Genomic DNA, 15,400 nt, shown 5'->3' on the forward strand with positions numbered 1-15,400 from the left:
GTGGTGGCCCCGACCATAATCTCAGTACTTAGAAGATGAAGGCAGGAGGATCAGAAATTCACCGATCACTAGCCAGGACCCGCTTAGGACAATGAGACTCCGTCAAAAGCCAACCGACCACCGTATCTGAAGTGGCTTCGGCATTGCTGTGGTCTGGGTCCTTATCCCTGTGCTTGCCTTCCCAGAATCTTCTCTGCTGGGACGTGAAGAAAGCCCAAGCCCCTCTTCTGATTCGCTCCTTCTCTTCCTGTCACCGTGACTGGATCACTGGCTGTGCGTGGACCAAAGACAAAGTGCTGGTGAGTGAGGAAAGGGGTGAGGCAGAGCCCAGCAAACAACCTGGAGGAAAGCCATCTCCGGTTCACGCTCTCGGTAGCGTCTTCTGGGCACACAGTATTTGCTGGTTTGACACGAGATCAATCTTACTGATTACCGTGATGGCTCTTCACAGTGCCCTGTAAAGTGGTCACTACTTTGTCTTCTTCGCAGATAAGAAAATAGACCCCAGAAAAGCATTTCTAAGGTCATATCAGTGATAAAGCTGAGCCAATAAGCATTCTTTTTTGTTTTAATTCTTTACGCTGTTGTATGCATGTGTGTTTATATGTGCGTGGGTGTGCCATGGTGCCACAGGGTGTACCTGGAGGTCAGTGCTCTCTTCACACATGGGTTCTAGACCTGAGCTGCGGTTTCTCAGACTTGGTAGCAAGCAAGTTACCTGCTGAGCCGTTCCACCATCCCTGAGCCAGTAAACATCCTGATAAAAACGCCCCTTTGCCTTTGGTATTGGCCTTTTGCCCACCAGGCAGGTGCTCTACCATCTAGCCACATCCCTCTAGCCAACGCCTTTTTTATTTTAAGATTCAAATCCTTTTGTTTTCAATATGTATGTGTGTGGGTTTGTGCATGTGAGTGCCATGCCTGTGGAGGCCAGAAGAGGACGATGGATCCCCGGAATCCAGAGTCCCAGGTCATCGTGAGCTACCTGATGTGGGTGCTGAGGAACAAATTTCTGCCTTCTAGAACAGAGCAATTTTGCAATTGCCGTCTCCAGCCCCAAAGCCCATGTTCCCAACAAGAACACAGTAATGTCTCTCTAGCTCTGGAATGCCTGAGGGTGAAAGATTGATTTAGAGATCCCAGTGTATCTTCTTAGGATTTGTAAAATACATTTTCCCTATGTAGAATGCTTATGTTGTTTTATTTTTTAAATATATAATTTGTTTTATATCTTTTGTTGTTTTGCCTGCTTGTATGACTGCATGAGGGTGTCAGAAGCCCTGGAACTGGACTTGTAGACAGGCGTGAGCTGCCATGTGGGTGCTAGGACTTGAACCGGGCTGTCTGGAAGAGCAGACCATGCTATTAACCCCTGAGCCATCTCTCTAGCCCCTCTTACGTTATTTCTTTAAAATGAAGAGAGAGAGAGATAAGAAAGGACCCACGTGTGGTGCTGCACTCCCTTAATCCTGGTGTGGTGAGTTCCAGGCCAGCCGGAGCTGCCTAGTGAGGCCCCGTCTGGAAGGCACACAGCAGAATGCAAGGGGAAGGCTCATGATCTTGCTTCCTTCACTTTTGACTGCAGGTCTCCTGCTCTAGTGATGGCTCTGTGGGACTCTGGAATCCAGAGTCAGGGCAGCAGCTTGGTCAGTTCCTGGGTCACCAAAGTGCTGTGAGCTCTGTGGTTGCTGTGGTAAGCAATGGACTTCACCAGCATGCTCTGGGAAGGGTAGGAAAATCCGGGAGACTGGACACATTAGGTGTCTACTCCCAAAGGCGAATGGTAAAACTGTGATACCTAGGACTGTGTTACAGTGCTGAGTCAGATGTGATGGGTGCCACAGAATATTGTGAATTTCTGGCAGGACTGCAATGTTAGGCCCCTCGGTGCCAACCGAGTCCCTGATCCTTCTACGTCTCCCAAGTCCCTGATGTTTGCCTTCCCCTCTCTGGAGGGAGGTAGCATCTTGGCCAGGTGTTTTCCAGGTTCTTGGTGTCTGAATCAGGAATTAAAATGGGCTGGAGATATGGCTCAGTAGCTAAGAGCACTTCCTAAAGACCCGAGTTCAATTCTCAACACCCATGTCAGGCAGTTCACAGCTGCCTGTATCTCCAGCTCCATGGAGATCTGAAGCCTCTCCTCTCCCTGGGCACCTCTATTCTTTTGCACATGCCTGTACACACACACACACGCACACATGAACACACACACACATGCACACATACACATGAACACATGCACACATGAACACATGCACACGAACACACGCGCGCACACACATGCACACACCTGCATGCGTACGCACACATACACACATTTATTTATTTAATTTTAAAGCAACACAGATTGTGAGGGCAGAGAGGTAATGTTATTCAAATCAAAACAATAGCCCATCAACAAGGACAGCAGGCCACATGGGTGAAAGAATACCCAAAGGCCCGGGTTGAGGTCTGAAGGAAGGAGTTTGGTTACTAGGGATTACTAGGGCATAGGGTATCATTTGCAGGGTTCTCTATTTCTGTGCATAGACTTGTATTAAAAAGCTGTTTGCTCCCTGTATAGGTCTACCATAGTGAATCTACTTTTAATTATATGTATATCAAATAGGGACACAATTGGCTTTATTGCACATGTATCCAAAACTAGTTCAGACCAGATCATAGCCCCTACCCTCATACCCAGAGGGAAGAGAGGATATGATCGAATGGAAGTCTGTCTAGTTTGATGCATGTTAGGGGGAGGAGAAATTTATTCTATTGTTCAAAGTAGGAGTGTGTGCAGAGCTGTGCACGTGGGGACTTGGGTTGCTGGCGGGTGGTTAGGTGTGTTGTTTGTAGAGGGGGTGTGGGTTGCTGGCGGGTGGTTAGGTGTGTTGTTTGTAGAGGGGGTGTAGGTTGCTGGCGGGTGGTTAGGTGTGTTGTTTGTAGAGGGGGTGTGGGTTGCTGGCGGGTGGTTAGGTGTGTTGTTTGTAGAGGGGGTGTGGGTTCCTGGCGGGTTGTTAGGTGTGTTGTTTGTAGAGGGGGTGTGGGTTCCTGGCGGGTTGTTAGGTGTGTTGTTTGTAGAGGGGGTGTGGGTTGCTGGCGGGTTCTTGGGTGTGTTGTTTGTAGAGGGGGTGTAGGTTGCTGGCGGGTGGTTAGGTGTGTTGTTTGTAGAGGGGGTGTAGGTTGCTGGCGGGTGGTTAGGTGTGTTGTTTGTAGAGGGGGTGTAGGTTGCTGGCGGGTGGTTAGGTGTGTTGTTTGTAGAGGGGGTGTGGGTTCCTGGCGGGTGGTTAGGTGTGTTGTTTGTAGAGGGGGTGTGGGTTGCTGGCGGGTGGTTAGGTGTATTGTTTGTAGAGGGGGTGTAGGTTGCTGGTGGGTTGTTAGGTGTGTTGTTTGTAGAGGGGGTGTGGGTTGCTGGCGGGTTCTTGGGTGTGTTGTTTGTAGAGGGGGTGTGGGTTGCTGGCGGGTTGTTAGGTGTGTTGTTTGTAGAGGGGGTGTGGGTTCCTGGCGGGTGGTTAGGTGTGTTGTTTGTAGAGGGGGTGTGGGTTCCTGGCGGGTGGTTAGGTGTGTTGTTTGTAGAGGGGGTGTGGGTTGCTGGCGGGTGGTTAGGTGTGTTGTTTGTAGAGGGGGTGTGTGTTCCTGGCGGGTTCTTGGGTGTGTTGTTTGTAGAGGGGGTGTGGGTTGCTGGCGGGTGGTTGGGTGTGTTGTTTATAGAGAGGGTGTAGGTTGTTGGCGGGTGGTTAGGTGTGTTGTTTGTAGAGGGGGTATAGGTTGTTGGCAGGTTGTTAGGTGTGTTGTTTGTAGAGGGGGTATAGGTTGCTGATGGCTTGTTGTGTGGGTTGTTTGGACTTAGGTTGCTGACAGGTTGTTGGGTAGGTTGTTTGTAGAGGGGGTATAGGTTGCTGGCAGGTGGTTAGGTGTATTGTTTGTAGAGGGGGTATAGGTTGCTGGCGGGTGGTTAGGTGTGTTGTTTGTAGAGGAGGTATGCATGGCACATGCAGGCCAGGGTTCCAGGCTGCCAGATAAATTAGCGTGAGACGGTGGTGTTCATACTCCAGACAAGTGCAGTCCAAGACTGCTAAACTCTTCCCTCTGCTTGCCTTCCTGTTTCCCACCTCCCGCACACTGTGACTGTCCTCCAACACCGTGATCCTGGACAGGAGGAACACATAGTGTCTGTGAGCCGGGATGGGACCTTGAAGGTGTGGGACCGTCGGGGTGTGGAGCTGACCAGCATCCCTGCTCACTCGGGACCCATTAGCCAATGTGCAGCTGCCCTGGAGCCCTGCCCAGGTATTGATCCCTCAGCCCTTCCCCTTCCCTGCTGCTACCATTTTTGTTTTGTTTCCTTATCTTCTTTTTCAGTACTAGCGATTAAACCCATGCCTGGCGCTCGCTACCCTGGCACTCATTCAAACCTCTCCCTCTGGGCCTGGTCTTTTCCTCCTGAGTTGGTTTCTCTGTCTTTTCAGCTGGACAGCCTGGATCGGAGCTTCTGGTGGTGACAGTTGGACTGGATGGGGCCACAAAGTTATGGCATCCTCTCTTGGTGAGTTCTTTGTAAGAACTGCGGCAGGGAAGAGATGGAGGAGGCATGCAGGGCAACCTCTGCAACCCCCTTTCTCCTAGATGTGCCAAATCCGCACCCTCCAGGGACACAGTGGTCCAGTCACGGCAGCTGCTGCTTCTGAGGCCTCGGGCCTCCTGCTGACGTCAGATAATAGCTCTGTCCAGCTCTGGCAGATTCCTAAGGAAGCAGGTAAGTGAGGGGCCAAGAAGTTAGCGTGATAGAAGCCTGGGACAAAGATGCCAAGGGCAGCCTGATACCTCTTTATCCCTTCCAGCAGCCCAGAAATTTCTTCCCTTCCTTCTGAGACCAGCTCTCACTTTGTAGTCTTGGCTAGCCTGGAACTTTAGACCAGGCTGGCCTTAGACTCTCAGAGATCTGCCTGCCTCTGTATCCTCAGTAACAGGATTAAAGGTGTGGCCATTATTCCTAGGTCAGTAGCAGAGCTCTTTATTATTATTTTTTTGAAAAAAACAAAACAAAACAGTATTTTTCATTTTACATACCGATCCTAGTTCCCACTCCCCGCCCCCCCCCCCCAGCTACTCCTCAGAGAGGGTAAGGCACACTGCTTTGGGGAAGGTCCAAGGCCCTCCCTCCTATATCTAGGCTGAGCAAGGTATCCATCCAAAGAGAATGGGTTTCCGAAAAGCCAGTACAAGAGTAGTGCTAAATCCTGGTGCCACTGCCAGTGGCCCCACAGTCTGCCCCAGCCATACAACTGTCACCCACATTCAGAAGGACTAGTTTGGTCCTATGCTTTCCTTCCCTGTCCAGCTGTAGTTGGTGGGCTCCCAGTAGCTCAGGTCAACTGTTTCAGTGGGTGTCCCCATCATGGTCTTGACCTCCTTGCTCATATTCTCACTCCTCCCACTCTTCAACTGGACTTTGGGAGCTCAATCCCGTGCTCTGATGCAGGTCCTGCCTCTGTTTCCATCAGTTGCTGAATGAAGGTTCTATGGTGATTTTTAAGATAGTCATCATTCTGACTACAGGGCAAGACCAGATCAGGCACCCCCTCCTCTATTGCTTAAGGTCTTAGCTGAAGTATCCCTTCCTTTCTTCACCAGATGATACTTACAAACCTACGAGTTCTGTGGCCATCGCGGCTGTGGCGTGGGCACCAGACGGTTCTCTGGCAGTGTCTGGAGATGAAGCAGGGGAGCTGACACTGTGGCGGGAAGGCAAAGCTGTGGCTACCGCACAGGTGCCTGAGTCTGGGTGGATTCTGTACATTTTAAATTCTGTGTGTTTAATGGAACTTCTGTGGCTTAGAAATTTGCTTGCACGCCTTGGAGGGGAAAGGTTTATGTTTGTTCCTCAAAGGTACTGAACTGAACTTGCTTCCTACACAGGCTCCAGGCCGTATCAGTCATGTGATCTGGTACGCGGCACATTCGTTCTTTGTTCTCAGTGCTAATGAAAAAGTCAGCGAGTGGCAGGTGGACCCGATGGGAGGCTCAGCGCTGAGGAATCGCAGGTGAAACAAACAGCCGCTGCTGGGAATGCTGCTCTCCATAGCTGAGGGTTTTGTTATGATCTGTCCGTGCGTTGGGAGAGACTGCTAGGATGTCAGCTGTCCCTGGCTTTATCAGTCGTTTTCAGATTACATTTACTGGTCTGGGTGTGTCTGTGTGGCAAGGATTGGGTATGTGGGACAGCCAAGTCGTTTTGCTTCCTGCTACTTTGTGAGTAATACCCTGTGAAATGGAGGAGTCTGAGGTAGGCTAGCTAAAGTCGTGCCTCCTTGTGTGTTTATGTCTTTGTAGTCTTCCCCTGAGGGGGTTGGCTCTCCCTCCAGCCACATGTGGGTTCTGGGAATCAAGCTGAGGTCGTCAGGCTTGTTGGCAAGTGTCTTCACCACTGACAGGGGTTCTCTATGTAATAACCCTGGAGGTCCTGAATTCACTCTGTAAGCCAGGCTGGCCTCAGACTCACAAAGATCCACCTGCCTCTTCCTCTCAAGTGCTGGGATTAAATAAAGTGTGTGCCGCCACTGCCCAGCTAAATGAGTAATTCCGAAATGCCTACCTGGTATCAAGTTCTGAACCAGAGAGTGTGGTACACATGAATTGTTTTTATTTATTATTTTGGTTTTTGTTTTGCTTTTTGAGATAGGGTTTCTCTGTGTTGCTTTGGAACCCGTCCTGGCTCTGTAGACCAGGCTGGCCTTGAATTCACAGAGATCCCCGTCCCTCTGCCTCCTGAGTGCTGGGATTTAAGTCATGAGCTACCACTGCCTGGCATTTATCACTTTTTTTTTTTTTTTGAGGCAGAGTGTTGTTATATTGCTCAGGCTAGCGGTTTGGAGTCCTCCTGCTGAGCTTCTGAAAGGCTAGAATTAGAGGTGGCACCAAACCCAGCTGAATTTTTAAAAAGTCTCCAGTAGCTGATAGGTCTGCAAAATTTGAGAAATGTTAGCAAAAAGATTGTCTTTTAAGATTATACATAAAAAGATGAAGAATTTTCTGGGTTAGTAAAGGAAGGGAATGATGTTCCAGAAAAGCCAAAGGTGTTAACATGACCCAGAAGAGTAAATTCTGTTAACAAAATTTACATGTGGGAGTTCTCAGAGTATTCTGCGTTTTTTTTATTAGTGTGTGTGTGTGATGGTGTGTGTGTGTGTGTGTATGTATGTATGTGTGATGATGATGATGATGTGTGTGTGTGTGTGTTATGGTGTGTGTGTATGTATGTATGTATGATGATGATATGTGTGTGATGGTGTGTGTGTGTATGTGTGATGATGATGTGTGTGATGGTGTGTGTGTGTATGTATGTGTGATGATGATGTGTGTGATGGTGTGTGTATGTATGTGTGATGATGATATGTGTGTGATGGTGTGTGTGTGTATGTGTGATGATGATGTGTGTGATGGTGTGTGTGTGTATGTATGTGTGATGATGATGTGTGTTATGGTGTGTGTGTATGTATGTATGTATGATGATGATATGTGTGTGATGGTGTGTGTGTGTATGTGTGATGATGATGTGTGTGATGGTGTGTGTGTGTATGTATGTGTGATGATGATGTGTGTGATGGTGTGTGTATGTATGTGTGATGATGATGTGTGTGTGTGTGATGGTGTGTGTGTGTATGTGTGATGATGATGTGTGTGTGATGGTGTGTGTGTGTATGTATGTGTGATGATGATGTGTGTGATGGTGTGTGTGTGTATGTATGTGTGATGATGATGTGTGTGTGTGTGATGGTGTGTGTATGTATGTATGTGTGATGATGATGTGTGTGTGTGATGGTGTGTGTGTATGTATGTATGTGTGATGATGATGATGTGTGTGTGATGGTGTGTGTGTGTATGTATGTATGTGTGATGATGATGATGGTGTGTGTGTGATGGTGTGTGTGTGTATGTATGTATGTGTGATGATGATGATGTGTGTGTGATGGTGTGTGTATGTATGTATGTGTGATGATGATGATGATGTGTGTGATGGTGTGTATGTATGTATGTGTGATGATGATGTGTGTGTGTGATGGTGTGTGTGTATGTATGTGTGATGATGATGATGTGTGTGTGTGATGGTGTGTGTGTGTATGTATGTGTGATGATGATGATGTGTGTGTGATGGTGTGTGTGTGTATGTATGTATGTGTGATGATGATGTGTGTGTGTGATGGTGTGTGTGTGTATGTGTGATGATGATGATGATGATGTGTGTGTGTGATGGTGTGTGTGTGTGTATGTATGTATGTGTGATGATGATGATGATGTGTGTGTGTGTGATGGTGTGTGTGTATGTATGTATGTATGATGATGATATGTGTGTGATGTTGTGTGTGTGTATGTATGTGTGATGATGATGTGTGTGTGATGGTGTGTGTGTATGTATGTGTGATGATGATGATGATTGTATGTGTGTGTGTGATGGTGTGTGTGTGTGATGGTGTGTGTGTATGTATGTGTGATGATGATGATGATGTGTGTGTGTGTATGTATGTGTGATGATGATGATGTGTGTGTGTGTGATGGTGTGTGTGTGTATGTATGTGTGATGATGATGATGTGTGTGTGTGATGGTGTGTGTGTATGTATGTATGTGTGATGATGATGACGATTGTGTGTGTGTGTGTGTGATGGGATGTGCTTGGTCAAGGCACTCATGTGGAGGTCAGAGGACAATTCTTAGCATCAATTCTTTTCTACATGCTATGACTACCTGCTGAGCCATCTTTCTGGCTCTTCTTGGAGTGAAGGGCCAGAATTCCGAGTGTAGCCAAGATCACGGGTTACTAGAGGGGATGGGGAAGATGGTGGCCAAGAAGTTAGGTGATGGTGGCACACTCCTTTAATTCCAGCACTCAAGAGCAGAGGCAGGTAGATCTCTGTGAGTTCAAAGCCAACTTGTGGTCTACATAGAGAGTTTCAGGCCAAAAAGCAAGGTTAGTACATTTAGAGACCTGCCCAGGGCTATGAACTTTGATGGATCAAGTCTTTGTTTTAGTTTTTGGCTGAGTTTTACAAAACTGAGTGTACTTTCATCATGGAGTTGGTTGTGCTGAGGCTTGGAGGCCTACTAAGGTCTGGGGCCCTGTTACAGAAGGAGATAACCACAGAGCTAACTGAGGAAGCAAAAGGCAGCAGTGGCTGAGAATCCTCTTTGAGCAGGTACGGGAGGTGATGGTGATGTTGGGATATAGCTCAGTGTCTGCATCCTGCCAGAGGCCCCGGCCTCATCCCCGTTACAGCAAAAGCAAACGAGTAGGCACACAGATGGCTGGGAATGGTCAGGCATTGTGTTTTATACTTTGTTCATGAGAAGTGTGTGGGGAGGAGCTAAAGAAGTTTTCTTTCCTGTCTGTGTTTGTCTTTTGAGCTACAGTCTTCACATGAAGCGAGTTCTGCAGGAGGGCTTGGGGGTCTTGACAGGCCTGGCGCTGGCCCCTGACGGCCAGTCTCTCATCTTAATGAAAGAAAATGTGGAATTACTACAGATGAAGCCTGGGTGTCCTCCATCTTTGATCTGGTAAGATACAAAATGAAAACCTCTTGAGCTGAAAATAAGAAAGGCCGTTTAGTGGCTACCCCAGACTCAGTCAGACTCAGGGTACAGCACCAGCATCTTAAAGAGAGGCGTCTTTCACTTTCTTATAAACAGCAAGAAGTATGGAGTACATTCTTCAATTCTGTGCACCAGCCGGGAGCACGGCGTGTTCTACCTGCAGCAGGGGGACCCTGGATTTCTTTCCTTCTTGGTGAGTCCTGTTTGGATGTGTTACAGTAGACATTTGTCCAAATTCTAGTCTCTAGAATCAGTACATTTAAACACTGGAGCCCATCATGGAGGACAGAGGGGAGGGAAAGGCAAGGGGCTACAGTCCTCTGTCTTCCTTTCTCTGGAGCAACTCTAATTTAAATCACTGGATGCTGAGTTTCCATGTAAGATTTCATGAAAAAAAAAAAAGGTTGTAGAATTTTTAAAATCAGGTATCTAGGAGGGTTTGTCCTTGTTGTTATTTTCCCTTTCCCTTCCTTTTCCTCCCTTTTTCCTTTTCCCTCCCTTCCCTCTTCTCCCCTCCCTTCCACTCCCCTCCCCTCCCCTTCCCTTTTGAAATAGGGTCCCACCACGTGGTCTGGAGCAACAGGCATCTGCTTGCTTCTGCCTCCTGAGTGCTGGGAGGTGTGTGCCGCTGTGCTGGTTCTTTTTCGTCTTTTTAAAATTTTTGTTTTACATTGGTGTGTGTGTGTGTTCATCCATCCGTCCGTCCGTCTGTCTGTATGGGCACTTGTATGCCATAGTATGCATGTAGAACTCAGAAAACAACCAGGTGGGTTGATTCTCTTTCTACCATGTGGGGTCTAGAGATCAAACTCAGGTTGTCAGACTTGGTGGCAATTGCTCCTACCTCTGCCGAGCCATCTCTTTGTCTTCCGACTTCCTAGTTTTCCTCTTCTTCTTCTTCTTCTTCTTCTTCTTCTTCTTCTTCTTCTTCTTCTTCTTCTTCTTCTTCTTCTTCTTCTCTCTCCTTCCTTCTTCCTTCCTTCCTTCCTTCCTTCCTTCCTTTTTCCTTCCTTCCTTCCTTTCTTTCTGTTTTTTTTTTTTTGAGACAGGCTTTCACTGTGCAGCCCTAGGGTGTCTTGGGACTCACTCCATAGAGCAGGCTGGCCTGGAACTCAGAGATCCACTTGCCTCTGGCTCCAAGTGCTGAGATTAAAGGTGTGCGCCACCACGCCCAGCCTGTCCCCTAGTTTTTTTTTGAACTGTGATTTTATTTTTTTTGTAGTGACTCTGTCAGCATTAGCATTTGAGGGCAAGGGCTGCATTGTGCTTCAGTCATGATGCAGTTACCTCGTAGGTTTTTACACTTAGCGATTTGGAATGTCAAAGTGAGATTTCATTCCCAAGATTCCTGAGGTCTCTTTTTTTTCTGTAAAGTTTATGAAGTTCTAACCTGATACCTTCTAAGGTAACCTACAAAGGCTGTCTAGGAGGCAGTGATTCTGTCCCCAAACATATATCTCAGTGAAAGAAGTGTATCTGGTCCCCAAATGCCAGACAAGGCACTTCTGGGTCAGCCTAATTCAACATAGCCAAGACAATGTAAGTGCCCGGACCAGAAAGAAGACAGGTAGCTTCAATGTAGAACTGTGTGGCAGAAGTGTTGACAAATGGGAAATACAGACATGAGACACAAACATGTCCACAGTTCGGCGATCTCACTCGAACAGGTGGAGTACATCCTGCCGCTAAAATCTGCTGCCAGCCCTGGGGGCTCCACCAGCTGGGGACGGGTGTGGTGGCAACAGCAAGGTGGTAGGCATGTTCCGCATCTTCTCTTGGGGGACAGATTCTTACACCCATCCATTCGACGCTTGGGCTGGACTTGGGGATTTTTTAATGTCCTGAGCACTGTAGAGCAGAACATCGTGGCTTTGTTAGTGGAGTTGTGTCTTATGGACAGACTGAACAAAGTTACCCAATCACCTACCTTTCACAGGAGCCGAAGGAGTCAGGGGAGTTTGAAAGACTCTTCAGTCTGAACTTAAAGAATCCTAATGGATCCCCAATATCAATCACTCAGGCCAAACCTGAGTCTGGTTAGTAGGAATGGGAAGACCAGAGGAGCTCTGGGGTGGCTTGGGGGGCTGAGGGTACTAAAGACTTGAGACCTGGTGTTCTAACTTTGCTCTCAAAATGGCAGAGTCATCATTTCTGTGTGCCACCTCTGATGGAATGCTCTGGAGCTTAGGGGAGTGCACCCCGGAAGGAGAATGGATTGCAGATAACATTTGGCAGACAAAAACAGGAACACCTAAAACTCCAGGGACAAACTCTGAGTCAGATTCCTGTATGGAGAGCTGGCCAGAACCCAGACATTTAAAGGCACGCCAGGGTAAAAAGGTAAGCTGTGGGATGAGTCATTGGGTGTGTGTGGGGTGTGGGGGGGGTCCTACCGGTTGATGCGGCAGCCTTCGCTGCCTCCTTAATTGAAAGGAGAAGTCATGTTGTTCCTCTCCTTTCTAAGATTCACTTGGGCCCAGTCACAGCCCTCCACGTACTTCCTGGATTGCTGCTGACTGCTTCGAAGGACAAAGATGTTAAGTTGTGGGCGAGACCCAGTATGCAGCTGGTAAGTGTGTGTGTGTGTGTGTGTGTGTGTGCTCCTGCACTGGCCTGTTTCTAAGGGAGATCCCAGGCCTTAGCTTCACCTCTCCCATTTCTGCTCCTGTTTTAGTTGGGTTTATTCCGATGTGATGGGCCAGTGAGCTGCCTAGAACCTTGCCTGGGGCCCAACTCTACCCTGCAGCTTGCCGTGGGTGACACACAAGGAAACTTGTATTTCCTATCTTGGGAACGAGAATGCAGTTCTCAGGACGAAGGTGACATCACTTGTACTGGATGATGCAAACCAGAAGACACCAGTGTCTGCATTCTTGATGAGACTATAAGAATAAAGTGTTGGAAGATCTTAAGTACACCTTGATTGCGTCCTGTTTTGGATTTGTGTCAGCAGGGAGGGGTACGGATGTTCTCTAACTTAGCGTTCGTTCTTCTTAGAACTGCAAGAACACAAACCACATCTCTATGGGCAGGTTGGAGTCCTGTGCCCTCTTCTCATGGAGATCTTAAGTCCCACTCCCGCCAGGAGGTAGAACGAGAGCATTGTTGAACAGTACTTAGTTTGAATAGAATGGAGGAACCTTGTATGGTCATGAAAGGATGTAGTAATATGAGCAGCAGGGCTACGTCCCCGGCACCTGGCCGCCCACATGGCTAGCTTATGCCCCAAAATAATTACACAGAAACTGTATTCTTTTAAATACTGCTTGGTCCATTAACTCTAGCCTCTTATTGGCTAATTATCACATCTAGATTAACCAATTTCTAATGAGTATAGCACCACAAGGTGTGTCTTACCAGGAAAGATCTTAACCTGTGTCTGTGTCAGGTGGGAGAATCATGGTGACTGCCTGACTTGGCTTTTTTCTCCCAGCATTCTGTCTGTCTACTCCGCCTACCTAATTTTCTGTCCTATTAAAGGGCCAAGGCAGTTTCTTTATTAACCAATGAAATCAACACAAAACAGAAGACTCTCCCACATCAAAAAGAAGCAAGAAATAATGAGTTAAAGTCAATAGATTTGTGAGCATTTAGAAAATGGATAGACCCAGGGCAGTGCTGGGCTCCTTCTCAGAGCTAAAATGGCCGGAGAGAGAAACCAAGGCCCTGAAGGCAAAATGAGTCTTATGACTTAGTAGTTGACTTGCAAGCACTCATTGATAGACAAATTGACACTCTTGGAAGAAATCATGACCATTTCTCCCTCAAATTGAAGTTCACAGTGCTGGAGAGATAACTCCATGGTCAAGGACACTGGCCACTCATAGAGAGACCTGGGATTCAATTCTCAGTGCTTACATGGTGGCTCACAAATGGCTGTAACTTCAGTTCTGGGAATTCCATTGCCCTCTTCTGACCTCCATAGACAATGCATGTGGTGCAGACATACATGCAGTCAAAACACTCATACACATAAAATAGAAGCGGATCTTAAACAGTTCTAAAAAAAGAAAGCTGGTGGTAGTGCACACCTTTAATGCCAGCATTTGGGAGGCATGGATTCCATAAAGCTTACAACGTGTTAACAAGTGGAATGACCATGCCCATGGCTTTTCAAGACTCTGGCCTTGAACTCTTGGAGATCTGCCGAAGTCTCCTTCACCTCCTGAGTGCTGGGATTAATGGTGTGAGCTACCATTCCCAGCTCTGTAAAAGTCACTGTGAAGCATAGTGGTCTATGACTGCCTTCTGTGCTTAGGCTGAGGAAGGAAGGCCTTCCTTTCCTACATAGTGAGTTCTCAGACAGCCGGGTACATAGAGTGAGATCCTGCCCCAAAATCACAAAATGAAGGGGCCAGTGAAATGGCCCAGCGGGTAAGAGCACCTGCTACCAACCTGAGTTTGATCTTCAGAGCCCATAACAGGAGGAGAAGCAACTCCTGCAAACTGTCCTGTGACCTCTGCGTGCACACCATAGAATGTACATGTGTGTGTCCCTGTCCCCAAAAGTAAATACACAGAGTGGGAAATAATGAAGACATACCTTCTCTGAACCTCCTTGGTTTCCTAAAATGCTGTTCTTATGAGTGAGAGAAAAGGAACTCTACCTACGTCACCGATCTGTGTTTTGTGTATCAACCGTGGGCAATAACTCACAGTTCTGATTATTTCATAATTATAACAAATACGGCACAATTCCCACACATTGCTTCGCAGGCGTTAGCAGAGAAGTCATATGGTTATGTTAATGTTGAGGAGGGAGGGAAATTATTTATTTTTGAGACACTATGAAGACCAGGCTGGCTCCAACTCAGAGTTATGCTCGCCCCTGCCTCCCAAGTGCTGGGATTAAAGGCATGAACCACCATGCCTGGCTAGGAAATTTATTTATTGTTTCTGAAAGGAGAATCAGAAACAAAAGCACGAATAATAGATAAGACATTTGATGACGACTAGGATATCAGATAGAATTGGGATAATTACGATTTTGAAGGGAAAAGTGAGTCTTTAGAACCTGTACTCTGTCTACAGTAACCTTTAACAGACAAAGGTTGGCAGAAAAAAATGGATCTAGCAGGATAAAGCATTTTAATGTCCCTCAGTGAGGGGACTGCATACAGTGAGGACAGAATCCAGAGTAACCTGCCACAGCGGTGGGATACAGAGAGAACGGGGTCTTTCTGGAAATGATATAAAGTGATATCAGAAGAAATAAGTGTTTGGGTTCTGAGGAGATGTCTCTTGCAGAGGACTTATATTAGAGTTCTCTAAAGGAACAACAGAACTGAGAGAATGAGTGAATATATATGAATATATACATATAATTATGTATTTTTATTTTATTATTTTAAAGAGACTTACAATGGCTTACAGGCTATAGCTATCTCTCACTGGCCAAGAATGCAATGGTTGTTCAGTTCGCGAGGCTGCATGTTTTAGAGTTTCAGTCAGGCGCTGGAATCCTAGGAAACACCTAGAATGCTCCTGGTCTTCAGTCTACATTGGAGCTCCAAAGACCAGTCAAAGAATGCCTCAGTAACAGGAGATGAGCTCGCCAGAAAGTGTAAGAGCAGCCAAAAGTAAAGGCTCCCTTCCCCCATGCCCTTTCATGGGCTATGTAGCTGGAATTTTCTTTGGGCTGCCAACCAGTTCCCAAATAACAACATGGAGACTTCGTATTAATTATGAAAGCTCAGCCTTTAGCTTACGCCTGTCCCACTAGCTCTGGCAACTTACTTGAACCCGTTTCTATTCATCTATGTTTTGTTTGGGGCTGCTTATCTTTATTTCACTCTGCATGTCCTGCTTTTTTGCTTCCCTGTTTCCCTGCTT

General features: G+C 47.1%; 1 protein-coding gene across 3 annotated transcripts in view; it reads left to right on the forward strand.

Moving 5' to 3' along the window:
* Positions 1-12,480, forward strand: part of Tep1 (telomerase associated protein 1) — a 46,777-nt gene extending 34,297 nt beyond the window's left edge. For all 3 annotated transcript variants that reach the window (XM_075950284.1, XM_075950283.1, XM_075950285.1), the window contains 13 exons: positions 186-299; positions 1,586-1,693; positions 4,140-4,272; positions 4,452-4,528; positions 4,609-4,738; positions 5,617-5,753; positions 5,902-6,026; positions 9,389-9,532; positions 9,665-9,761; positions 11,505-11,604; positions 11,709-11,908; positions 12,033-12,137; positions 12,243-12,480. In XM_075950284.1, the coding sequence (XP_075806399.1) occupies positions 186-299; positions 1,586-1,693; positions 4,140-4,272; positions 4,452-4,528; positions 4,609-4,738; positions 5,617-5,753; positions 5,902-6,026; positions 9,389-9,532; positions 9,665-9,761; positions 11,505-11,604; positions 11,709-11,908; positions 12,033-12,137; positions 12,243-12,410 (1,638 nt within the window). In that variant the 3' untranslated portion in view covers positions 12,411-12,480. The remainder of the gene's footprint in view (positions 1-185; positions 300-1,585; positions 1,694-4,139; positions 4,273-4,451; positions 4,529-4,608; positions 4,739-5,616; positions 5,754-5,901; positions 6,027-9,388; positions 9,533-9,664; positions 9,762-11,504; positions 11,605-11,708; positions 11,909-12,032; positions 12,138-12,242) is intronic.
* The last annotated feature ends 2,920 nt before the right edge of the window (positions 12,481-15,400 follow it).

Source organism: Microtus pennsylvanicus, chromosome 15, assembly GCF_037038515.1.
Source record: "Microtus pennsylvanicus isolate mMicPen1 chromosome 15, mMicPen1.hap1, whole genome shotgun sequence".
Classification (NCBI taxonomy): domain Eukaryota; kingdom Metazoa; phylum Chordata; class Mammalia; order Rodentia; family Cricetidae; genus Microtus; species Microtus pennsylvanicus.